This window comes from Micropterus salmoides, unplaced genomic scaffold (genome assembly GCF_014851395.1).
Source record: "Micropterus salmoides isolate LMB-PRFRI ecotype aquatic unplaced genomic scaffold, ASM1485139v1 Ms_hic_scaffold_12, whole genome shotgun sequence".
Taxonomy (NCBI): Eukaryota; Metazoa; Chordata; class Actinopteri; order Centrarchiformes; family Centrarchidae; genus Micropterus; species Micropterus salmoides.
Genome location: NW_024040263.1, coordinates 3,477,680 through 3,503,597, shown reverse-complemented (window position 1 = coordinate 3,503,597; position 25,918 = coordinate 3,477,680). Strand labels below are relative to the sequence as shown.

The following is a 25,918-nucleotide window of genomic DNA, read 5'->3' as shown; positions in this document are numbered from 1 at the left end:
AATGTGTACTTTTACTTTTGCTACTTTAAATACATTTTCATCATTTGACACTGGTATATTTACTTACAGAAAGTAAAACATCGCAACTACTTCTACCACTGGTAATACTGATGCAATAATGTGCAGGTAGCATTTTACTGCAGTAGCTGGCTGCAGTAACTTCTTTATACACAGTTAGGTAGTACAGTCCAGTGGTTTCCAACATAGGGCCAGGCCCTCCTCCAAATCTGGACGGTCATGAGATAATTAATGTCATAGGATAGAAGAAAAAAAATAATTCAGTTAAACACATTTTAATTCCTTTCTGGAACATTTCTCAAGTGAATTTGTTAATAATTGGATATGTTTACCTCTGGGTCTCAGTTAGGTTAGTGAAACCATCTCAGAAGTTTAGAGATGAACTCTTTAGTTAAAGAACAAATAAATAGAAAGTAGAGAGTAAAAAATATTTCCTTCTGAAGTGTGGACTAGTTGAGTAAAAGGTATAAAATATCATAAAATGAAAAGTACTTCAAAAATGTACGCTACTTACGTAAAGTACTTGAGAGAATGAACTAAGTTACATTCCACCACGGAGTGTTATAGCCTATAACGTAATACTGTATGGTAAAATCTGCTAAACAAATACTTTTACTTTTGATACTTTAAATACATTTTACTGCTACTTCTGTACGTTTACTTGGAATATGTTTAGTGTTGTAGGCCTACTGGTAATTTTACTGCAGTTAAAGGTCTTAATACTTATTCACCACTGCTTGAAAGTACAGTTTTCTATTGTACCATGTACTACCGTCATTTAAACGTTAGGGGGCGGCCTCTTTGCGCATTTGCCCTTTCCCTCCCTCCCTCAGTCTCTCTCTCTTTCTCTGTCTGACACACACACACACATACATACATTTGCAGAGCTGGAGCTGCCGCAAAGCCCCGTCCTCCAGGGCTTTTTAAACACCGTGTTTGCTTCACGCTCCAACAATATCATCCAATTGAAGAGCCGCGGCGCTAAATGCACTGAACCGAGGATCATCGTGGGAACAGCGCCGAAGAGCACAAACCGTTATGTTTTAGGAAAAGGGACAGCGACGGCATCGTCAAACTGTAAAAATAAAAATAAATAAAAGATATTGAATTGCGGGTCAACGGGTTTAACCCCTAATCTGTCTCAGCATTGTTGCTCTCGAGGGGAAGGTAGTGAAAAGAAGAACGCGCCTCGGTGAAATGTGACCGTTATTCCGTTATTTTCAATATGGTCAAGTCTGCAGCAGACTCGGTCGTTGCAGCTAACGTTAGCTCGGTACGGCCGCGTTGATGCAGCAGCGCACGGTTGTGGTGTTCAAATCCACCACCGGATCTGGGAAGACAATAGATGAAATATACGCCGGCCTGGACTCCCAAGACTACAGTAAACGAGAGTCTGCATCCGCTTTGGCTTCACAAGGTAGGTTGTAACAAGGCTCCCCAACACAGAGGCTTTGATGTCCACAGACATTCATGTAACCCTGAAGCGAATTCTTGCCTTTTCTCCTCCTGGCTGCCTCGGCGACTCTGTGAGACTGCGGTACTTTTAACGGACAAAGCAGGATAACGCTAGCTAATCCGGGTTTTGCTAACAAATTTATTGACTCTACGTTTAGGTTTGCGGTTTGAATATGTGAGGATACCCTCGACTGGGTTTGACCTACATGTGCTGGTACAGTAAAGTCAGTTAATAGAAAGAGTCGTGACTGTGTGAGGGGTTTGATTTAATGGGCTTTTCACCCTCCACAACACATTTATTTTTTTACCAAGCCTGTGTTTTTGCCGTATGGGCGTAATTGGGTGATGCGAGGTATCTGTCAGCCATGCTATTGTCGTGCTATAATTTATGTACAGTATATTCAAATATAGTATGACCTCATTGATTTAATATTTGCTTAAAATGGGGTATTTAAATCAAATTTTTTATTTTATTTTATTCCCTTTAAGCTACATTTAATGGTTTGTGATTTTTGTTTGTGAGTGGTAATGACAAGTGAGCTGTTTTATGTCACTAATACGTTGTATTACAATAAGGCACTAACCCACAATACACCAGGAACTGTATGGGAAAACGACAAAATCATCATATTTTTAACCTGCAGTTTCATAGAATTGAACTGTAATTAAGCGATGTGCCATTTTGCACTTTTAACCACACAGGCAGCAACATGTACAGGTGTGTAATTGATAGGTTAAGTCACACTACTGCCAGTCCATAGTGAATTAGGGATATTCCTGTGTTTCACAATTTAGATATTTTCAATCAGTGCAAATTGCTAAAGAAAGATATTTATAAGACATGATCTTTCTACAGTGCACAAGTGTATCCTTGACAAATGGCAAAAGAGTGTGTGTTGTGTAATGTCAGTTATCATCGGTAATTGCAGGTAATGGAAGCAGGTTTTAAAGTTTTGGTGGTGAACAGTTTTAGCAGCAGGGACTGTGCATACTGAACCTTTATCTTGCTTAATATGTTTGGTGAAATGACATCAACATTAGCTACTTTCTAGCTCCGCCTGTCATGATAGGTGATGTGAATTGAGCATGAAGTCATTTATGTGCCCTGTTAACCCACAGCGGCCGTGAATTTGTCCACAGTGTCCCTGTGAGGAATCTGTTTAGAGTGAAGTGACAGGCGGCAGGTAACTGGATCAGGATGGCGGCCGTAGTGAACTACTCTCCGCCATGGTGGGTGAATCTGCTCCATCGGTTGCCTCATTTCAACATGGAATTTCAGCTTGTGAGCAGTGACTTCAGACCGGAGGACTCAGAGTACCAGAAGGTAAGACAAGTACGGGGGAATAATTACCTCCCACTCAGAATTCATCATGCAGCATCACCTTATCATCCTACCTCCTGCCACCTGCCCACACTGTAATTTCACAGCAGGGTGGCCAAGTGGTGACTGAGGCTGTCCTGCAACCACAGAGTTGTGGGTTCCCTCCCTGCATTGATCAATGCTGTGTGTTTGTGTGTGTGAGAGAGAGAGAGATGTCCTTGAATCAAGCCACTGACCCCTGGCTGCTCCATCATTGCTATGGATAAATGTAGTGCAGAAACTATTAGTCACTGAATCGATTAGTCTTGTTGCTCCCAATCTGGGGGTCGGGACCTCAAATGTTTGCAATATAAATCGGAAAAATTAACAGCAAGATAGGAAAGACAGCATTTCTGTTACACAAAATGATGTTTATTTTTTTGACATTACTCCAAACCTTTTTGAAATATTGGAGTCTTAACTCTTCAGGACATTGAAAATGTTTCAATAACACAATCTCAGAAGGGAACATAACCTTCTGGATGAACTGCTTGCAGCTCCTAGACTTATGAAATCTGTGATGAGGAATAGTGAGTTGGCATTGTTTGCCTGGCTCGCCAAAGGTCACGAGACAAAAAGCGTGGGAAACAAAGGTTTAATCAATGGACAGAAAATGGTCGCCAACAAGTTTGATTATCGATCAGCGGTTTTAAATAATTTGTAAAGCCGAAATGCCTGGCTTTGGGAACTAATTATGGATATTTTTCATCATCTTCTGATATTTTATTGGATTAACGATTAATTGATAAAGTGAAATAATAATCAGGATTACTTTATAAAACTAATCACAATCGCACTGTGACAAAACTGTGACACTGCCTTAGAGAGCAGCTTTATCCTCCAAGAGGGGCTTTGGCCCCCTTTTTTTGCATTTCATTTGAATCTTCAAACAAGGTGACTTTCAGGTCTCTGCACCAGAAAACACAGCCTTATGAACCAAGACACATCCTTTAGAAACCCACATTTCATGCGCTGCTGTCACCCCTCAATGTAGTTTGCTGACATGTATGGGGAGAGGAGGAAGGGCGTGCAAGTTCAAGTGCTGAGCGTGGGAAGGCACCCACGGCCACAAGCAAGGGAGGGAGATGGGAACTGGACAGAGAAGCAGGGAAAGAGGAGGAGGAGTGAGAAAGATAAAAAGAGACTGATTGGAAGCGAGAGGAGAGAGAGAAAGCTCGATGAGCCATGGGAGGTGCTTCTAAATTGCCAAATAGCCACTTCCTGCGAGCTATTCAGTGTTTAACTAAGGGCCTTTGTGTGTGTGTGTGTGTGTGTCAGTGTGTGTGACCACTGGAATTTTAAGGACCCCCTTTTTAGACTAATTACATCCTGACATATTTCAGCAGGCAGAGCTGTTTCTATGTCACTGAGCATTCTGCACTATGATCATATGTTCGTGTGTACGTTATTTATATGTACAGTGGTTGTGCATATCATGCTGTATACATCATATACAGCACATTCACTTTCTGTGTCAGTGCGTATTTAGCACTTGGTGTTGTTTGTCGAGGTGAGGTCACAGATCTCCCTCAGGGGTTGTGTATGTGTCTATGTGTTATTGTGTGTGTGAGTGAATATAGGGGTTCTATTCACAGTGAAATCATTAATTCTGGCTAGACGGGGGGAGCAAGAGGGAGGGATAGAGGGTGAGAAGAAGAAGAAGAAGAAGGAGGTTGAATTGGATTGGGAGAGCGAAGGAGGGAGGGAAGGAGGAGGAGGAGGGGGGGCTGTAGGCTGTTGTGAAAGAATGCTCTCTTTCTTTCTTTCTTTCTTTCACTCTTTCACTGAAGCTTGTCTTTAGATTGGCTCAGTATATCTGTCTCAAAGGCTTTCATGCGTCCACTCATCCAGCTGAGAAATGCACAAACGCACACATACATACAAACAAGGTCCTACACAGTGTCTTTTAGTGCACTGAGTCCGTCACCACACCACGGCACAACACAACACACACACACTCACACGCTCCCACACAATAGAGGGGGATTCTTCTGTGCAGTGTTTTTCTTTCTGATGTGATTTGGCACAGGCTCATTTATATTCAGCTCTTGAGCTCTGAAGCTGCTGAAAACTTTCTACTCACACAATGTCACTCACTCACTCATGTACTCTTCTATGCAGATGTTTTTCTCTTAAACAAACTAAATAAAACAACTGTTCAACATTCATTGACAAGAGCAGTTGCACTCCGATGACTTTGGCTTTATTGTGGATGCTGACTCCATGGCTTTCTGCAAGAAAACTGTTTTATTTTTTTCCCCAGAGGAGCTGAAATAGGAGCTGTTATCCTGAGGTCCTGCAAGGCATTGGAATTGCTTGTGTGTGTGTGTGTTAGTCTGTTTGTGTTATGGTAGAATCGCAGAGTCAGCTACCAGCCACAGTAAAACAGCTGCAGAACATTACAGAGGAGTCATGTGACCTATAATAATACACACATACAGTATATTCCCAGTTGTGGAAAGTAAGTCTGTAATTGGTATTTTGAATAGTATGCTAGAGTTTGCACAGTGGAAGATGTTATCTCATAGCATTTTGAAAAGGATTAAAGTCGATCAAAGACAAACAAGAGTGGCACCACTCTTGTGTTTAAAGATCATCTGAATACTGACTTTGCTGTCAGCGTTTTGGTTGCTCTTTGACCCCGTAGTACAGGTGAATATTAGCAGAATGAACTTGAGGTCAGTTAGCGCCTCGGGAAAGGAGTTGAGAGGATAGTAGGCAAGGCCAGCCTACAGAGTACACACAGGCAGAGAGAGTGCAAGGACAGCTCACTCAAGTGGAAGTGATTGATCCTGTCAGTTCAAGCACTCTCACACACACATTCACAGGCGCGCACATACACACACTTAAATGGACAGATTGAAAGTAGATCACTGTGCCTGGGCGTTTAACATTTAGCCCCTCCTCCAGCCTGCAAGCCGATCTCCAGCAGCGTAGATGCGCACACACACTTCAATCTAAGTACACACATGCACAGCCAAGCTCACCATGCTTATTAGTAGCTAATTGATCCACGCTTAATCTGCTCTGATGGTTTGTCAGCCTGACAGTTAATCTAGCGGCCATCATACACAGTGGGAGCAGAGGGAAGTGGCCGCAGAGACCTGCTCCTTAGTCAGATTATAAGTTTAACATTTAGCCCAAACTCCTAGTCAAGAGTCCTACATCAGTTGTTTTCGCTTTAAATGATTAGTTGTTTGACAAATGTAGGGCCAGTTAGTTGTTAAAATTATTTTTCAAGCAAAAATGCCAGATATTTAGTGGTTCCAGCTTCTTAGACGTAAGCATTCATTGCTTTTCTTTGTTTTGTCACAGCAACTTGAGTACTTGGATTTGGACTGGTAATCTGTTAAAAAAACAAGCAACTTGAAGAAATCTCCCATCACCATGGGCTTTTTGAATTTGTGAATTGCAGCTTTTGGGCTGCTGCTAACTTTTATTTTCATTGTTAATGAATCTGCTCATGATTTTCCCCAAAATCCATTTTTTCAATGTCAGAAAATAGAGAAAAAAGCAGATTTTAATATCCCAAAGCCAATGAGTATGTTTCTTTTATTCGAACAATTATCAAAATTGTTTTGAACAGATCTTCTGATCGCTTGACTAATTGTTTCAGCTCTACAGTTCATAATGAAACTAATACACTCTCTAGCACATCAATTTCCTCTATATCACAGTATCAGTGTCATCCAGTTGTCATTCTTTTAGCCTGACTTATGATGGATGAATGTCATGATAACATCCATCGTTATATAGTGCGAGGCATAATTTTCATTCTGCAAAGCTTAATGCGTGTTTACTCTATATGGTTAAAGCCCTAACAATAGTTTTGAAGGCACAAGAGATTAAACAATGCATTAGTGGGGCACAGTACGCCTTTACCAGAGCACAACGTCTCTAGCACTAAGCCTACACATAATAGTATAGGATAAAAAAAGCAGTCACCAGGAGTCTACAGAGCTTATCTCCCTCTCCTCTCCCACCAGCACCCTCTCCTCCTTTCATCCTCAGCTCATCTTCTTTAACCTGTTGGAGAAAAGCAGTCAGAGGAAAAGCAATCATCTGATTTCCTCTAACTCAGCCCTGCTTTCCCATGAGGACGCCATAGGCTACATTCAGACTGCAGGCCAAAGAGACCCACATCTTTTCCGGTTCAGATTTGGGCACTGGAAAATATCAGATTTTATGTGACCTGGACTGTTCACACTGTTAAAAAAATAATCAAATATGAATCACATATGAGAAAAATAACAGTTTTGGGTCACTTTGGCCAGCAGTCTGAAGCAGCCATAATGTGGCAATGACAGAAACACAGAATTGACACATAAAAACATAAATACAGGTTGTTTCTTTCTCAGTATTGTGACACTCAAAGTTTAATTAACTCAAGTTGTAATGCGATAGAGCCACATTTGCTGTATAATACTTAAACTAAGATTGTCAACACAACCAGAGTAGTGTGAATATTTTAAGTTAATTTAATTCTTATCTATTAGCTGTAGGCTTACAGTTAAGAAACATGAATTCGAGTGTATTAATGCCTCAGCAGGGACTGATGGTTTTCGTTTGTACTACTGTTTGACAATTAGCCCACTTTTCTTCCTTCACTTTACAATACTGCAGGTCACATCCTATTATACATCATATTGTATCCCATCTACTGTTTTGTAGTGACCCATTAGCCTGGCCAGATTGGCTGTAGCTCTGCAGATTTGATACATTGCCCTTTGCTGACCTGGTTATACATCTGCCACAGTTCCTACTTTATTTTGAAATGCTGACCTTATTAGGCTGTGTTGTTTTTCTATGTGAAAAGAGATTTGTGCCTTTGAAAACAAGCTAGAGACAGCATATCAGATGGTTCTCGTGTGGTTTTTCTGAAGTTCAGTAATTTCCTGAGAAAAACAGAATATCAACTCAGACTACAGGGATAAGAAGACAGATCACATTATGCATTAACAATGCAATTCATTTTAATGCTGATATCATTTTTTTTTAGCTAAGCTAGCGGCAAACCTCTTAAGATGGCTGTGTGGGTCAGTACGTTGGTCCGTCCACCAACATTTAGCAACACCCTCAGATTTATCTTGATACCTTTTGGAAGTCCGAACTTCAGTTTGGCCACCACTGCCCCAGAATATTATGCATTAGGTGGCGTTCCTGATATATTTAGAAACAATAAAAAGAAAAAAAAATTTAATGCATTTTTGAATGTCACTCTTGGCACATATAGACAACAGTACACATGCATATTTATAGTAGAGGTGCATACATTCCTGTAGGGTGAGGAAATTGCTGGCTGGCAGTGAGGAAAAATTGAGGTCAGCAGAAAAACCAGCAGTTTAGAAGCCTGGGAAGGCAGGAAGTATGTGATGGGTCTTAGAGGTGGAGTCAGCTTTTGTTATCATCCGTGGAAGAGTCCCCACAATCACACTGCTTTGTCTACTGTAAGTAGTTTAGCAGGTGCACATTTTGGTTTTCCAGAAACGTGCTTTTGTCTCTCCATGATCCTGCAGTACAATGACTTTTCCAGAAACCCCTAGAGGGGGAAAGGAAAACATTGTGTGTGTGTGAAAAAATCTTTTCCAGGGAAATTTCTGTAACAGCCCTCATCTCTGTCTTTACCCATTTCTCCCTTTCAGTGTTCAGCTCAGTCATCTTCTTTCACATCTTCCTTTTCTGTCTCTCCAGTCTGTCTCTTTTTTTGTTCCAAATGTAGCCCCCCCCCCCCCCACGTCTCCTTCTGTCTGCCCTCACCACCTCTTCCTTCTTTTACACTTCAAAGCTTTTAGACGGTGTGTGATCTGTGTGGTGGGTCTCTAGCGCACACAGCCCCCCAACAGCACTGCTTCCGCTCACTCTGTGGAGGTGTGCATGTTTGATGATGTGCAAATGTGTTTTTCATGGTATCCATCAAACAGCCACTATTTTCTTGCCTCAAATAGCTGGAGAGAGGAACATCATTGGTGCATCTGTGTGCATCTGTCTACACAGGAAAGTGTAAATCACGTGGTCTGTCTGTGTATCTGGTTTCTTCTCATATCAGCTAATTTGCTTCCTGTATATTTATCCCACTTCCTAAATTGTCCCCTTCCCTTTGATAAGGACAACTTTCAAACACAGTTCATTTTTGTACTGAATGAATCAAGCTCAAAGTTTGACATAAATTGTGTTAAGAAATCATACATCTCTTTTTTTTCTTTTCCATTCCTCTTCTCACCAGTCCATTTTGCTGCTTGGCGCTGTGGCGTTGCTGTGTCTGGGCCTGGACCTCATCTTCCTCCTCTTCTACTCATTCTGGCTTTGCTGCCGGCGACGCAAGAGTGACGAATCCTCGCACTCCCATTCGCACTCCCAGCAGCCCAGCGCTGACTGCTGCTGCACCGCCTGGTGCGTCATCATTGCCACGCTCGTCTGCAGGTGAGAGGTTATCCCCAGGACACTTGATAAAGTCATGTATATGTTTAACCCCCTTTTCCCCTGCGGAAAAATAATTGTTTTATCAAGAATGCTTAAGTGAGTAAGGGTTGATATATTTAATCATTCTCCCCAATTAAAGGAATTGCCCTGTAGCCTTAAGTGGAGACTCAGATCTTTTCCTTGTGGACTGAAAGAGGAGGCTTGACATCGATTTACTGGGCCTGTTGCTGCATAGACCAATATCTTTTATTCTAATATCTCAAAAAAACTTTTGTCTGAGGTTGAAAAGTTGGCATTTTGTTGCAGACAAAGCATTCATTTCCCTGTTGCATGCAGCAGTCCAGACAGGAGACATTGTTGTGTGTCATCCTGTCTCTTTCATCATAGCAGCTGATAAAAAGACTGCGGCGTAAAGGTGGATTAAAACACAAATGCCATCCTAGCTTGGAAACAGCAATGAAATTCTATGATAAATTAGAATTACCAGAGCTCAATTAATCATGCAATTTTGTCATGTCCTCTAGTTCATGGAAACACAGTCTGGGGAAACCCTTTGATAATGTCAAAAATGTATTCCAATCAAGCTGAAAACACGGCTGCTAGCTAAGATTTTGTGCATGTTTTTCACTTGACAGCAGCCATAAGTACTGAACATTATGACTGTAAATCTACCTTCAGTCTACATTCAGTCTTTGTTTAAGCAAGAAAACCCTAACTGGGTGTAACTGGGAGCCAGCCAGGTGGTTACACTCCACTGTTTGTGTTTATCTGACTCTGAAAGCTGTGTGTACACTCTGAGGTCTTTCACCCAAGTGACCCAGCAGCAGGGTAGACTGTATTTCCACCACAGACACTGGGGCTGTGGACTCTGTTCTTCTTGGCGCACACAAACATACAAACTAGTTTTCTTTCATTTGCTCTCTCAACTCTTTTTTTTTTTTCTGCTTCCCCTCTCCAGACATTCTCTCCCTCTCATCCCCTTTTCATCATCTCTGTTAGTCCCCCTTCGTTATTTATTATTTCTCTCTGTTCAGCCTTCTCCCTGGCCTAGAAAGGTTGCCATGGAGACAGAAGCAGATTTGCTGCAGAGATGGGAAATGAATTATACAGTTAGGAGGAGCTATGTCTGTATGTGTGTGTCTGTGTGTGTGTGTGTTCGCGTGACTCAGTGCTGAGTGTTTTTTGCAGGTTTTAATATTTTATGATTAGCTATAATATTTGCTATTGAATATTTGATATGGGGGGGGGGTGTATGTGTGTGTGTGTGCGCGCGCGTGTGTGTATGTATGTGTGTGTGTGTGTGATCGTGATTCTTTGTCCACAATTTATTATGACATAATATTTTATTTTTGGAACAACGCTAGCCACATGTGGACTTCCTCCATTTGTGTGCAGGTGCAGTGTGTTTAGACAGAAGAAGCTGTGTGCTGTATTAGGCTTTTTACAATTGGCCTATATGGATTACAAGGATAAGTCGATTAATAGATTAGTCGATCAACAGAAAATCTATCAAAAAATTTGGATTATCAGAAGAATATGTCCCAAAACATTTGCTAGTTCCATCTTCTTTGGGCCTTTTCTCTCTTTTTTGGATATTTTATAGATAGAATAGTTCCTTTAATACTCTAAAAAATGAAGAAACAACAGCAAAGTGTGAATAAATCAATCCAACTGTTTCTCTGTATAATACTGATTCCGATTCATCAACTCAGAGTTTCTGTCAGTACCAAAAACTTATTCGATGTCCGTGCTCACTTTTCCCCAAACTTAAAAACTATATACCAAACTGAACTCATTGTAGTCATGTATATGTAAGGACTCTGTGGCTGGCTGTGACTGAATGAATGTAACATGAATGTGACAGTTCTAACACTGAATTTTATTATTACAATCATTGTAATAAAAAAAATTCAGTGTTAGAACTATACATGTAGAGGTTATACTATTGTGTAAATACATTGAATGGCTATTCATGCCAGCCATACTTATTATCAATGTTTTTTGATTTTATGAAAATGTTGAGATTATAACTTCAAGCGGTTATGAAATGGCTGACACCCAACAGGCTAATTAAAGTCAGAATATGCGCCAATACATAGGAGATCGGTGGTGAAATTAGTATGCCACCCTAGTCTCACATTGCTGATAATATTTTACAGTGTACGACTACAAACTACTTTTGTTGTCGTACACTGTTGTCACCGGTTTACATGGCAAAGTATAAAATTAAATTGATGTACCACTAATTGGATGCATTGATTTTGGATTCAGGAGAATCACTTTGGTTTGGAGTTGAACTCATCATGGACACAATTTTGCATTTACAATCTCATCTACTGAGCTCCAGCTGAGTGCATTTTAGTGTGCTCATATAGGTACAGCAAAGCATTTTAGCATTATCGTGTCAGCTGAAAATGGACTGAAGCAGCACTTAGTATGTATGTGGTTTTACTGTGTGGACATAGTGTTACTATGTGTAGCTTTGTCATCAGAACTGCCTCACTGGACAATGATTGCTGTCTATAACTTGACTCCTTAACTTTGGCCTTACTGCAACACCCACCCCACCCCTCACATCTCCTATCCTAAGTTGTTGGTTAATGAAGTCATAAAAAGTATGAGCAGGTATCAAACCAGTGAGATAGAACTCTGGGAGTCAGGTGGACTGAGAAGATGATGGATGAAAGAAAGAAATTGGAGATAGAAAGGAGTGGGAGAGAGAACGGGTGGTAGAAGAGAAGAAGAGGATGAGTAAACAGGAGTGGAGGGAGATGATTTACTATTAAAACTGTGATGAGTAAGATGGTGGGAGGCAGGGATGGGTGGGGAAATGGACAGATAAAAAAGAAGATATTTACATTAACACACAAAGCACATTAATATGCCTCCATGCCTGTCTTTATTTTGTTCGTCTTGTCAAGTCTGTTTCCCTCTGTAGTTGTTTTTTTATGTCACATGTTCACATAAAGTCCATCATAAAGCTTTGAAACACGCACACACACACACCTACACAATGGCATGTGTGTGTAAACCCGCTGTAACATGGGGCTACTCAAGATCTAATGGGCTAGAATGAATTGCCTTAACAATGGCAATAAATTTCCCTCTACAAAGCTGTCTGTTGTTAGTGTGCAGACAGAGACATTATCAATACAAAGAGTGCAGTCATACACACATGCACATACAGTATACAAAGAGAAAGGTGGGGGCTACAAGAGCTTTCCAGGGTGATTGAGAAAATAAGAGCACAGTGGGGAGGGGCTATGTAGGGAAAGAGTGTTAGACGGGGAGTGTAAAGGAGAATACTTTGGAAGTGGTGGTGGTGGTGTTGATGAGGTTGAGGGGTTAGTTGTGGGGTGAACACAGTTAAGGAATACTAGGGTTTGGAAGAAAGGGTGTTGGGGCCGGGAACCTCAGATATTGTAGCATGTGTCATGTGTGAATGTGGATGCATAGCTGCAGAAGGATCATATTATGTGCGGTCTGGTGACCCAATTGTGTAGGCTCTGTGTGTGTGAATCATTCCTGGTAGTCCTGTGCTTGTCCCAGGCCTGAGGGTGACACCAAAGCAAAGAACATAGAGCTCAGTGCTGCCTGTTGCTGGTTAACAGAGGAACTGCACTTAATAACCATCTTTGCTGCAGTTTTGGAAAAGGATGGGAGAAGAAAAACTATTATTGAACTTGTTCATCTTTATTGATTAATTTGGTGCCATCTCATGGGTGAATTTAGTCAACACTTTTCATGTCATGTTTTCTGTCCCCCAGCGCTGGCATTGCTGTAGGATTCTACGGAAATGGGGAGTCAAGTGATGGAGCCAATCGTTTGGCATACTCTCTCCGTCATGCCAACCGCACCGTATCCGGGGTGGAGAAACTGGTGAGTTATCTGCTGTATTGTTACACTTTTTCTCCCCCCCCCCCCCCCCCCCTCTAGATGAAGTTCTTTCCTGTGAATGTCTAGGTGTCAGACAGTGCCCTAGCCTTAAACCAGACAGTGGAGGAGAGCTTGGTGCAGTTGGAGATAGCCTTCCATGACCAGACAGACTACGTTTCCATCGTCCAAAAGCTGCAGGGACAGCTGGACGAGCTGGTGAGGTTGATGGTGGATGTTCCCTTCTGGTCCAATACTGACATTTCCCTGGAAGACTTGGCCCGCAAGACAGAGGCTTTTGATTTTTACAGGTCAGTCAGTTGTAACAAGTAATGTTATGTGTTGTAATGCAAATACATACATACATTGATTCATTTGGCTGACGCTTTTTATCCAAAACGACTTACATTTGCTAAATATGTCGGAGGTTGCACGTCTCTGGAGCAACTACAAGACGAAGATGAAGATATACTTTATTTAATCCCGCGAGGGGAACTAGGGGTTAAGTGTCTTGCTCGGGGACACAATGGTGGACACGTCACAGTGGGGAATTGAACAGAGGTCTCTAATACCAAAGGCATGTTTCTTATCCACTGCTCCATCACCACCCCAAATGTATTAGCTGGATCAAAGTGACAACTGATTTGTCCAGAGGGCTTGGTGAATATTCCTTTCAGAAAGGCAAGGTCAAGTTAAAATAATTAAAATCAACCATTCTAACAAGGTCAGAAAGTTGTTAACCAACCATGACAACAATGCTGTAGCAGTAGAAAGCTATATATGAAACATATCCAACATGGTGTTTATTTGGTTGATCCAAACATCAACCAAATAAACTAATTTTGCAATAAAATATTTGTATACAACTATCCATTTCCACAAATTGACATATGAAAGTTAAGAAAAAACATGGCTTTGTTCTACCTCGGGTAGGAGTACTTCCAAAACTAAAGCCTTTTGGGTTCTTTTGCTCCTCTGCATTATAGAATGTCCTGTATTTGTATGAAACACTGTGGTAAATTTGGGTTTACAGGTGGTTGGGGTATCTTGGCCTGCTGCTGTTTGATGTACTCATATGTCTTCTGGTGCTCTTCGGCCTGATACGCAACTCTAGAGGCACTCTGATTGGGTACGTTGCTTCACATCATACCCCAAAAGCTGCTCCTATTGGATGAGTCAAATCTTTTCTAGACTCTGAATCTGTGTCTATTAAAACTGTGCAAATCATATCATGTTGTTAAACTGAATTTTGTGCATTTTTTGTGCCCTTCAGAGTGTGTCTGCTGGGAGTTTTGACTCTGATAATAAGCTGGGGGTCTCTCGGCCTGGAACTGGCTGCTGCTGCTGTAAGTGTAGCCATGGCAACATCTCCGAGCTCTCTGACTCTGCAATGATGTAATCTTTTACCCAACTGCTTGAGCGAGTGTGTTCAGTGTGGATATTACTGTAGCTTGATGTGTCATGTGTGCTTTACCCTCTCACAGTCAGCCAGCGACTTCTGTGTTTCCCCTGATACCTACATCACCAGGGTAACCAAGGAAAACGCCGTCATCAACCAAGGTTTGCAGACAAAAGCAGTCATTTTTAATACATTTTGTGCAAGATACAGTGTTTCCAAACCTTTAATCACAAAAAAGCAGTGTCTACATGTAAACACTTCTCACAGGTTAAAAATGTCCCTTTGTTGTGAACAGTTCAGTCAAAGACCACATTTTCCTCTTCGGATTGTTTTATTTGAATATTTTTAAAGGACTAAAGAGGTAAACCAATGCAGTGTTTTCATTTGACAACATTTTATAATGCATGATTAATAGTATTAGTTGTAATGTGGGAATGAAGAAGGAAGGAATATTGGTCAATGGACTGCTCATAGGCCGATACTATAGGTTGATAAATAAGCAGTAACATCTTCAATAAACTCCACACTGACAGTTGAATCTCACTCTGACATGTTGCTTCTATTTTAAGAAACAAGTGTGTGTGTGTGTGTGTGTGTGTGTGTGTGTGTGTGTGAGTGTGTATCCAAAGGGATTGTGTTTGACTGACACTCTGGTATCTAAAAGCTTTTACTCTCTCTCGCTGACTGCAATGCATCAGCTATCCTGCACCCACCCAGCTCACTCTTTCTCCTGCCCAACCCAGATGTAAAAAAAAAAAAAAAACCTTCAGAGCACGTTTTTGCTATTTCACTTAGGATCATTATCTGATTTGTTTTCTCTCTCCATCCTTTTATATTCCTCTTTACCACGCAATTGCTCCCCTTCTTCCTCTCCCTCCTTCACTTCCCTCTTTGCACTCATTTAATGAGTTCTGTTGTCTGTCAGTTGTTTCCACGCCGTAGAGCACAGATGTTGCCTCTGTAACACACACACAAACACACAAAAATACATCCAAATACATACACACAATTGTGACTGAATAATCTCCCAGATTCTGAGCATAGAAATATACATATGTATGTATGTATTATTATTCTATTGATATATTTTTAATGGTACATTCCCAGATATCTTGCAGTATTACCTGAGGTGCAGCTCTGGCCAAATTAACCCCTTCCAGCAGGTAACTTCAACCTCTTGTTATCTTGTTATTCTGTTGCTTTTTGTAGAATTCAATGCACATCAGTTCCTTCATTCAGGTGATTTACCTGCTTAAACCTGCAATTAAATAACCAAAGGATGTTTTTTTGTGTGTGTGTGTGTGTGTGTGTGTCTCTGTATGTTTTGTAGAGGCTGTCAGGGAGTCACAAAGCATTGGTGGAGATGCAGGATGATGTGGCAGAGTTACTGAGATCAGCAACACGTGATTATGCAAACACCAAGGTTTGTGTGCTTGTGTGTAATGATCTGTAGGTATTTTCTCGCATCAGTGGATTTGTGTTAGTGCGAGCGTGATGAAAGTGGCAGTTGCAAAAGTCTAAGCACGCGTGTTCATCGGCTGTGTATGGATGAGCATGCATGTGTAACCTTTGCATTGTGTGTGCAGGGGAGTCTCGAGCAAATCCAGTCTGTGTTGAATTCCACTGAAGTTGGTCTTCACCAGCTGACTGCTCTGGTCGACTGTCGCAGCCTACACATGGTGAGTCATTTTGCGTGTTGTGTTCGAAGAGAAAAGTCCTCAAATCCAAGACTTGAGGTCAAACAACTGACTCCTCTCCTCTTTCTCTCCATGCAGGACTATGTTCAGGCATTGACTGGGCTGTGTTATGATGGGGTGGAGGGTCTCATCTACCTGGTTCTCTTCTCCTTTGTCACTGCTCTGATGTTCTCCTCCGTTGTGTGCAGTGTGCCACACACCTGGCCTGGCAAGAGGTAACACATACACATAGTCTCTCACAAACACAGACTTGCAAAAGCCTTCACATTCCTACATCTATGTCTTTAGTTAATCTACACTAACAGCTAACATGTTACTAGTTCTGACTTCTTAAGTGTCTAACTACATTCACCTTATGACCTGAAAACAGTGGAAAGACTCAAAAAGAATCTACTCGGTGCCCATGCATGTCATTCTTTTAAGTGTATTTGCCTCCTGAGCTGTTGTATCCAACATCTTCCTGCCTGTCATTGCATCCATCCAGTTTTCTCTGCAGTTTTGTTTATTTTATTGTTTGCTGTTAGCACTGCCAGTCTGGCTGATTGTTTGTTTCTATGTTTGTACATGTCTCTCATTTCTTTTTTTCCACTGTGAACTTGGAGCACCGGTTTTGTGTTAGATTGTGTATCACCACGTTTTTTTTTTTCTCTGCCCCACTTCCTCCTTCTGTTCTGTCCCTTGCTCCTCTCTCCCTGTCCTGATTTGGAAATGCTTTAGGCTTCAGTGAATGATAGTCGATAGTGAGAAAGTTAAACGACCCTATACAAAGGTAATGGCCAATACAAATACCCTATAAAGCAACCAAATCATTCTTTGGTAAAATCAATGCAAAGAGCTTTAGACTACACATGCTAAGATGGGTTTCACTCTGGTGAACGAATTTTGTGCCATAATAGTCGTGTTTTACGCTTGTTTGTTGGGTGTGAATTACCAGCAGTGCTAACGTGTATGGCCCAGCAGGTATTAGACAATAATCCATAATGTCCCAAAATTTTGCAAGAAAAACTGCTTATGGGGTTAGTTGCTTATTAGACTGACTGTGCTGCAACTGCTGAGTCTGTTTGATGGGCTGCACAATCTAGCTCTTTTTTTGGTTGCCACCTCCATCTGGTGGCCAGTCAACACAGTAACTGCTTTTGTGCCTTTTGTCTCTGTTAACATAGAGCCCTGTTAAAATGTTCCTCATACAGTTTGCTCCCTCTTTACTTCTTTGAAGCATTAACAGCTTGATGGGACTTTGTTAGTTTGTTGACAGCTGGTATAGACATCCATAAAACAACATAGAAGAAAAAAAATAATAGCATCCACATACACACATGTACATGTATTTTGTGGTTGACCCGTATGTTGTAGAAGCCAGTACATTTCTGTAGCCAGAGATTCCAACTTCCAAATCAGCACATATCCTATTTGATGCCTCATTCTGTTACGTTGCTGGCCGTTTTACATTTTAGACCATTTTATGTCTGAAAATGGTTTGCCCAAACCAGCCATATTATCTCCTTTTTTCCTGATGTTTTTGCTTTACGTTTCATGGAGCACTCAGTGATGCATGAAGTACTTAAAAGAAAATGGATTTATGAAATTTTATTCTGTTGGGACAATTTTAAATGGACAATAATTATCAGGAGCGATTCCTCCAAGTGCATAGAGTATGACTGCATGAAGAAAATGACTGCATGTTTCTACGTATTAAGAGAATTTGAGAATATCGATGAGTCTGTTGTCTTCATACAGTTTAATATCATGTTACTACACACAGCAACAAAAACAGCTTCATGGGTCCACTCTGGGCTGTGTAGTGATATTAGAGACCCCAGTGTACTTGTAGTGGTACTTTGTAGATGAATGCTGCCCATGTTCCTTTTTTTTTTGTTCAGCTGCTATGGGGCTGAAGGCATGGCCTTACCCTGTATTTTGTATCAGGGGACTCCATATACTACAAGCACACCTTCCCTCACCTAACCTCCTCTTCAACCACTTGTTTACACTGTTGTCTCTCTCGGATCTCCCTCCCCTCTACCTTTTCCCCTCCTATCCATCATGCCCTCTCGTGCCCTGCCCTTACCCTGACCAATTGAAGGACGGATGAGGAAGACGGAGAGGACGAGTCGGGTGCCTCACGGGGCGGTGTGCACGATAACCTGTACCGCGTTCACATGCCCAGTCTCTACAGCTGTGGCTCCAGCTACGGTAGCGAAGCTAGCCTGCCCGCTACCGCCCACACTGTCAGCAATGCCCCCGTCACTGAATACATGTGAGTTAGCACCCACCGCTAGCTAGAGGCTAGCAGGATCAATACACTGCCTGCCATTGGTAGCCGATGCTTGCCCCCTCCGTGACCCATAGCAACGCTCACTGCTTGCGATACGACAAGTTAGAATAGCTATTTTTTTTGCTATGTTTGGCTCGCATGTCCTTTGTGACACAATGTCAGCAATGTTTGTCACTCAGTGAGTTAGAACCCTTCACTAGTTTTCCCTTTGATGCTGACAGAAAAATTGCTGCCTGCTGTATCAGCCAGCCTATTTCAGTCCACAAAAAACAAATTAAAACATAATTCAGGTTTCCACTTGCTATAGTTTAAGTTAATAAATAAATTTCACCCTGCTTGCTACATGTTACAGTTTGCCACAGGACTGCTTGCTCTGAATACAACAAACAATACAGAAGAGAAATAAGCATATATCTCTTATCTACCACTGCTTGCTACTATTTTAGCTGTGAGCTAATCAAGTACTATGTGGTGTTTGCTGCTAAAGAAAGAACTCTGCAGCAAGAAATAATAAAATAAACAGTACCTGTATACTAAAAGTTATTATAGGATGACCATGTTTTTCATGTTTTGGGCCATTAACAAACCCTGTATGCTTAACAATACTGATGACTACATTTCAAAGCATGCAATAGGGTTTTAGAGAGATTTATTTCTTTCCACATAGCCAGAGAGTCTTGTTTTGGTCCATAACAGAATGGTACGAGACTGGACATTGGTTTATTATATATAATATATTTATTATATTTGCTTATTAGTCAAAGTTAAGTTATCATTGCATGATTGTACATTTTTAGGCATACATTTTTCCTTGTCGTGCTTAAATCTGACATTCACGAATAAGAGTCTGCCAGCTGCCAATAGAACAGATTCACATAATCCTAGGAAATTAGTTCAGTAATTTACAGTACACCTAAACTTTGGAGAATGGTGTGGCAGAAATGTAAACTATACTTTACAGTTAATGGACCAAAACATAGAAAACCACTTATTTGTCCATTATTACATTTTATTTTAAACTGAAACAGATCTTTAAATACTGAGCAATTATTAATCTGTGTTGTTATATCACACGACATGGGTAAAAATACATTCAGCTAGTTTAAAAACTTTGAACTGTTTCATGTACTTTTGATTTATTTTCCTTGTGAGAACTGTGGTGTTCTCCCATACATATCATATCTCTTTGCATTAATACTGTTAGTTGAACTATGTTCCTTCAGTTTTTTCAGACATTTATAATATCTACCTAAAGGTTTGTAGGTGTCTGACTGTTAACATCAGTGATCACTTGCGCTTACTGTTGTAGATAAAACACCAACGAAATACCTGTTATTTGGCTTCCTATTAAATTGTGCTTGCAAAGGGCATTTGGAGCTTACTGAACGGATATTTTATGTTAAAAGCCTTCTTTTTAATCCTTTAGTAGTTACTTTGCAAATTACCAATATATACTTATGACAAAATGTGCCTACGGCCAGTTTCCTGTGGGTCCCCACACTGATAAAAGTACTATTTTACTGAGCCAGTGTCTCACTGTAAGTGTTTGTCTTTTGTGCATTGTTAAGAAAGTATGTTAACTATGTTGGACTGGCAGAGGTGTTTAACCTCTGGCCATATGGTACCACCAAGCTTAAGTCCCTGGCTTGTAATTATTACTGAGGCCATTTGTCAGAGAGTCATTAAGAAGTAGTCATGAGCAGACCACAGATCAAAAAGAGATCAACAGCTTAACAACTGAGCGCCAGTGGCAGGGTGACCACATGCAGTAACCTCTTATTCTATAATGCAGGAGCCAGAACGCAAACTTTCAGAACCCTCGGTGTGAGAACACCCCCCTGATTGGCAGGGAGTCCCCTCCACCCTCTGTAAGTGCACACTTTCTAGAACACACTCTCCCTCCACTATCTTCCAATACCCACAGTGCAGCCTGGAAATATTCCAAACCGGAGAACCCACAGAGATGGCATTTTATAATTTCAGAATTGAATGATGGAAGCATGGTGTTGATAAATGTACTTGGACCCTATACCTGATGTTTTTCATTGCATGCTACTGTGGATATTGGAAGGTAGTCCCCTATCCCTACACCACTGCAAGTGTACTCTGTGCTCAAACTAGACCGTGATCATGGATCGCTTTTATGAAGGTCATTTTGGCAGCCTGGGATAACTGGAAGTTTGAAAAGAAGCCTGTTGTCAGTAGGATTTGCCCTTGCATCAAAAGAAAGGCTTGTCGCTTTATAGAAGTGTAATAGTTGGGTCATGTTAGACACAAAGTTGTCCTCTATTTCTGATGTAAAAAGTCTGGTTGGTTTCACTGTGGCTGTCAGTGCCATGCGAGGAGATCTTGGAGACCACGTAACAACAGATGGCCAGCTCAGAGACATCATTGAGAGAACCTCTTGGAGTTTTTTAATATTTCAAGCTTTTTCTTCAATATCAAAATACATAATTCTGCCTGTCTCGCAGGTGTCTGAATTGCATCTGTTGTTTTAACAATTTGCCACAAACAGGTTGACTATTCTGGCTGTGACAAGGTGCTGCTGGGGCTGTAGTTGTGGATGTTGTTCCATGCAGTATCACCTGCATACAATGCATGCAACGGCTACAATGCCATGGACTGACAAAATTGAATCAACAAATGTAGCTCTATAACTTCTGAACACCTTTTAGGATAACTTCTTTGCTCCTTGTCACCTGGCCGTACCCTGCAGTGAAGCTGAAATATTTTTGACAGTAAACTGGAGCCAAAACCTCTAAAATTCCTGCTCCCCCCTATTCCCACAGTGTGTCTATGTGTGCATTTTCTTGTCGAGGTGTATTTGTCCACTGTTTCTGTGCCCCCTCACGCTTCACCATTAAACAGTCACAGGAGCACATGTTTCCCACCTCCACTGTTGAACTGTAGCCGGCACCAAAAATGCCAATGATTCATCATTCTTAGGCAGGGCTGTCGACCGCGCCGCCATCCTGTGCCAGAGTGCTCACCCATCATCAGTGTCTGCAGTGATGTGGAAACCAGAGACCTCCGACAGTAACTAGCTAGCTGCTCACAAGAGACCACTAACTCATACCAGCCTAACCTACTACATCAGAACTAGAGCACTAACTACAAACCACTGACAAAATGGACCACATATGCTAATTTACAATAACATCATGCAGACCTAATCAGCTGTTATGTAACAAATGCCTGTTGTAATCAAACCCCCGGCTGTCCAAATGACTGGTCAGAGTATTTTTGCTGTACATGTGTGTGTGATTGTTTGCCTCTCTCTCTCTCTCTCTCTCTCTCTCTCTCTCTCTCTCTCTCTCTCTCTCTCTCTCTCTCTCTCTCTCTCTCTCTCTCTCTCTCTCTCGTTCATATTTTCTGATATGTTGTACATTATTTAACTGTGAATCTGTTTATACATTACTCCTTTTATTCTTCAGTGTAAATAAGGCTTGATCATAATGCACACATGTTTTCCTCTTCTTGTCTTGTTGTCTTTTATTCCTATTTTCTATTTTCCCTCCTGCTTATAATTGTTTCCCACTTCAATTTCTCCCTCTGGTTGTCTTTGTTCCCAACATATTTCCCTCTGTCACCCACCGCTCTTCCCTCTTTCTTCCCCCCCCCTTCTCCCTTTTTTCCCTCACTGTCCTCCATCTCTTCAGTACACCTCCAGTATGAGAGCGAAGTACCTTGCCACCAACCGACCGGACCAGAACCGACGCTCTGTTCCCAACGACCAACTGGACCCGGCTAGCCGACCTAACCCCGCTGCCCGACCACAATCCTCAGTCCACTAGAGACCAGATCCGCACCAGTCCACCCTAGTACTGCCTGAATCCAGTTCTCACAGCCAATAACAAGATCCAACTCAACGCTGTCTAAAGCCCCAACAGGACCCCTGACCGGTTCACCAGAAGCAACACAGCAAGCCAGAACTCGTCAACCAAACACCTCAGCAAAGGACTGCACTTTGAAGGTCAACCTTTACTTCTCATCCATAATTATCCAAAAAGTAAAAAGCAGAATACCCATCACAGAAGAACTTCTACTCCTCTTCTTAGTGGACACACACCCCGAGCTGCTCGTTCCACCACTGCTGTGATGTATCAGCCCACATACCCACAATGCACAGCAGCTAAAGCGCCTTGGCTCCTCTCAAGTTTCTTCTTCTACTTTTCAATTCTCTCTTCCTCACTCTCGGATCCGTTCACTGCCCTCCAGTGGAGACGGCTACGCCACTCCCACCACTTAATCCCCCAACACTTACACTCAGACCGCACACTCACACACAAACAAGTGCACACACACATGCACACAAACACACACACTGTACAGAGCTGTAAATAGTAAACATGTGCTTTACTCTGATTTCATGAAAAGTAGACTGTTGAATCATTACTGGTTGTGTTGTGTGCAGCGTGTGTATCATGAATATTTTCACTGTCTCTCATGCACGCACACACACACACACACACACACACACACACACACACACACACACACAAAATGGTGGACACATCTGTATAAATAATAAGCCAGTAAACCAGAAAGCCATGTTTAAATATAAACAGTACCAACACATCCACATTCTCTTTAGCTTAACATTGTCATCTAACTAAGACTTGAATTGAGAGATTAAAAAGTGTGTCCATGTCTCTCTATGTTTGTGTAAGTGCACATAAGTCGATTAATGCATTTTCAATATGAGCCAGGAAACTTGGTGTGGAATAACTGTTGAATTTTGGGACCTGGAGAGAGAGAGACAAGGGACATAAGAAGGCTCAACCTGTGCCAAAAAACTGAACAATTAGGGATGCCTGATTCTGTCCTCTTCTCCTACTGCCTCCAGATATCTCAAACAAGGGAAAAACCTCACGTGGAATGTTTTCCTTCCGACTGTAAATAATGAGGGAACGGGAAAGACTCTTGAAAAAGGAAAACAGTGGACATAAATGGAATAAGACTCACTGAAAATTGCGACTACACATTTGCCAGGTGCTATGTAAGCCAGTCAAGGTCCCAGAAGACGATCAGGACTGGGGAGGGGGGGACAGAAACCTTTATTGTCACTTTAATGTTTTGTTTTCATTCAGGGATGTGACCTGGAATATAAAAACCAGTAAGAAGTAAACTGCTTTTACTGAATGGAAGTTGTGTCCCAAAACCTGAAAAAAATCATGTCCCTGATAAACAATGTTATATATAAGTGTTTCAAATGAAAGAATGAGGGTGTTTTTTATGTTTTATCATAAGCTGAAATTTGGGATGTGATTACTGTGACCAACTGTAGTATTTTATGTTTCTTCTTTCTGTGCTTTTATTTTGCTAACTTGTGTCCTTGGTTGACCTTTAGCCACCAGTGTAGTGTTTATCTTTCTTTTTTGTTTTCTTTTTTACCCACAAGCACAAATTCTCTTCAAGGTGACTTTGCGAGATGGAGAAGTAAAACGCACTGCCTGGGACACTGCCAGTGGTTTTTCCTCCTGATCTAAAACTCTTTGTACAGTGTATAAAAACTGTATTCGTGAACCCGTGTGTGTGACATCAATGCAGCGTGATTGGCTATTGCTCTATCTCAGTGTTACTGTGTGTAAGTACAGTGATCAGTGTGTCTGACTGGTAGCAAGCAAGGGCCGGCCTATCTAGCCTGTCATTTCTACACAAGACGCCGCGCATGCCCTCTTACACACACATTGAAATACACACATACATGCTGTACAGACATCCACATTCAACACACACACACACCACTGTTTCTTATAAAAATCCATCTTTCCATACCTTTGTCCATTTTACATTCACTCCTAGAGCTGTAATAACTACTAGCCCTCCCACAGCTATGACATCACACTGATAACCATTTGCATTATGGGTGAAGTAGTAAATGCATTTCAGAGAAACCTGGAATCTAGCAATTAGCTGGGTGAGCAGAGCCCTAACATTCAAATACCTTTCAACCACCATTCCTGTATAGCATTTTAATATGTTATTATTAATCAATGACCACTTCTCGTATTAGCGAGACAATCTTACATGTGTGATTTTACTAGAAAGAAAATGTCCATGTTATGGTAACAATGCTACCTATGGTCTAGTACTTTACAGTGTTTTCTGCACCATCGATGCAAACGATGTTAAGATCTGTGGGACTAGTCACTGATTAATGGCCTTTCATAATGTTTTTAAACTCTTACAACACTCTTCATATCACAACATGTTTTTTTTATTTTTCTCTGTCTTGTAAAAATCAAACTTTAAAGATAAAATAATAGCTAGCTGTTTTGTAGGAGAATAAAGGCAAGAGCAGCGTTTTTCCTCTCTTATTAATGGTGAATGACTCTCTGTCTTGCAATGTTTTAATAAAACTATTCCAGTGTAGTCTGCACACCTGATTTAAAGTTGTATTTGAATTCCTGTGCAATGCTCTCTGGGATTTAACTAATCTGATTAAGGTATGTCCTGATGGAAAAGAAGATCCATGCTCATGTTTAAGAGTGAGTAATGTTTGTGTGTATGTGTGGTATTTGCAGGACTTCAAATACACCTCTGTCCAGTTGTGAAAGACAATGTTTTCTATGGCTGTTTTTATTTTCTGATGGTTTAACTAAGATATTAATGATGTACATGTCAAAACTGTGGTAATGATATCATTCAGCCTGGAATAAATGTTTTAAAAAAACAAAATTAAAGCAACTTTAACGTACAGGTTCAGGACTGTGGGTTCTTTTTAAATGCATAAACAGAGATGTGTCGGTTTTTTGTTTGCCGTGTCAGTTTTAATAGCCACTAAACATAGTTTTCTACCTTATTGAATTATATATACATATAGGTGTGAATATATAACTTTATACATTGCTGATGATGAATTGAGTGGAAAACCCCTCCATAACCTTCCACTTTTTAGGGTTCTGTTTATTTTACTGCAGCTGTAGGATGTAGGAGTCCAAAATGTAACATACTGTAGACTTACAAAGAAATGTGTAAAAACGGCTATTAATTAACAAATAAACATCTAGAGAGCTAATGAAAAATAATACACTGATAAATAAAACACATCATTCTGACTTCCCAACAGGATATTTGTAGAAACACAAACTTTAGTCATTAGCCTCTGTCCTGTGTTTCACATAAATGCTGTATTAAATTTTTAAGCATATAAGCAACGTCTAGAGGGAAAGCATTCAAATCACCTTCTAGCTCATGAAAAGATATTAAATATCATCTGAAGACCAAACAGTCCTGAAATATCTCCTTTGTGTATTTCTCTGTAAATTCATGTTTTCCTTTATAAAATATACTTACTGATGCCAGGTAGCTCTGTTAAGCCATACTAGGTGCGACATTGTACCTTCAAACTACACTGGACTTCTTGGACAATCTTGAGAAATTGTCTTTTGTTATCTCCACCTAGTGGTATTGTAGTG

The 25,918-nt window shown here is 41.0% G+C and overlaps 1 protein-coding gene across 3 annotated transcripts; it reads left to right on the top strand.

The window, feature by feature from the left end:
• Positions 1-887: 887 nt before the first annotated feature.
• Positions 888-25,199, top strand: LOC119898692 (protein tweety homolog 3-like). 3 transcript variants are annotated; one of them, XM_038712886.1, is made up of 15 exons: positions 888-1,435; positions 2,614-2,797; positions 9,057-9,253; positions 13,021-13,132; positions 13,217-13,437; positions 14,160-14,255; positions 14,400-14,472; positions 14,611-14,686; positions 15,633-15,688; positions 15,856-15,948; positions 16,112-16,204; positions 16,301-16,437; positions 18,306-18,479; positions 20,290-20,365; positions 22,157-25,199. In XM_038712886.1, exons 2-15 carry the CDS (start codon positions 2,672-2,674, stop codon positions 22,289-22,291), a joined length of 1,665 nt encoding a protein of 554 aa, XP_038568814.1. In that variant the 5' UTR covers positions 888-1,435; positions 2,614-2,671; the 3' UTR covers positions 22,292-25,199. The 3 variants fall into 3 exon arrangements, with proteins under 3 accessions (XP_038568814.1, XP_038568816.1, XP_038568815.1); XM_038712887.1 differs by lacking the exon at positions 888-1,435 and adding an exon at positions 1,537-1,687; XM_038712888.1 differs by lacking the exon at positions 18,306-18,479 and having other exon boundaries at positions 889-1,435.
• The last annotated feature ends 719 nt before the right edge of the window (positions 25,200-25,918 follow it).

Excerpts from the sequence above, each read along its gene's own strand:
- LOC119898692 (XM_038712886.1), top strand. The coding sequence starts at position 2,672 with ATGGCGGCCGTAGTGAACTACTCTCCGCCATGGTGGGTGAATCTGCTC. Across the intron at positions 14,687-15,632 it reads AAACGCCGTCATCAACCAAG|ATATCTTGCAGTATTACCTG; the intron begins GTTTGCAGACAA and ends GTACATTCCCAG. Across the intron at positions 15,689-15,855 it reads AAATTAACCCCTTCCAGCAG|AGGCTGTCAGGGAGTCACAA; the intron begins GTAACTTCAACC and ends TATGTTTTGTAG.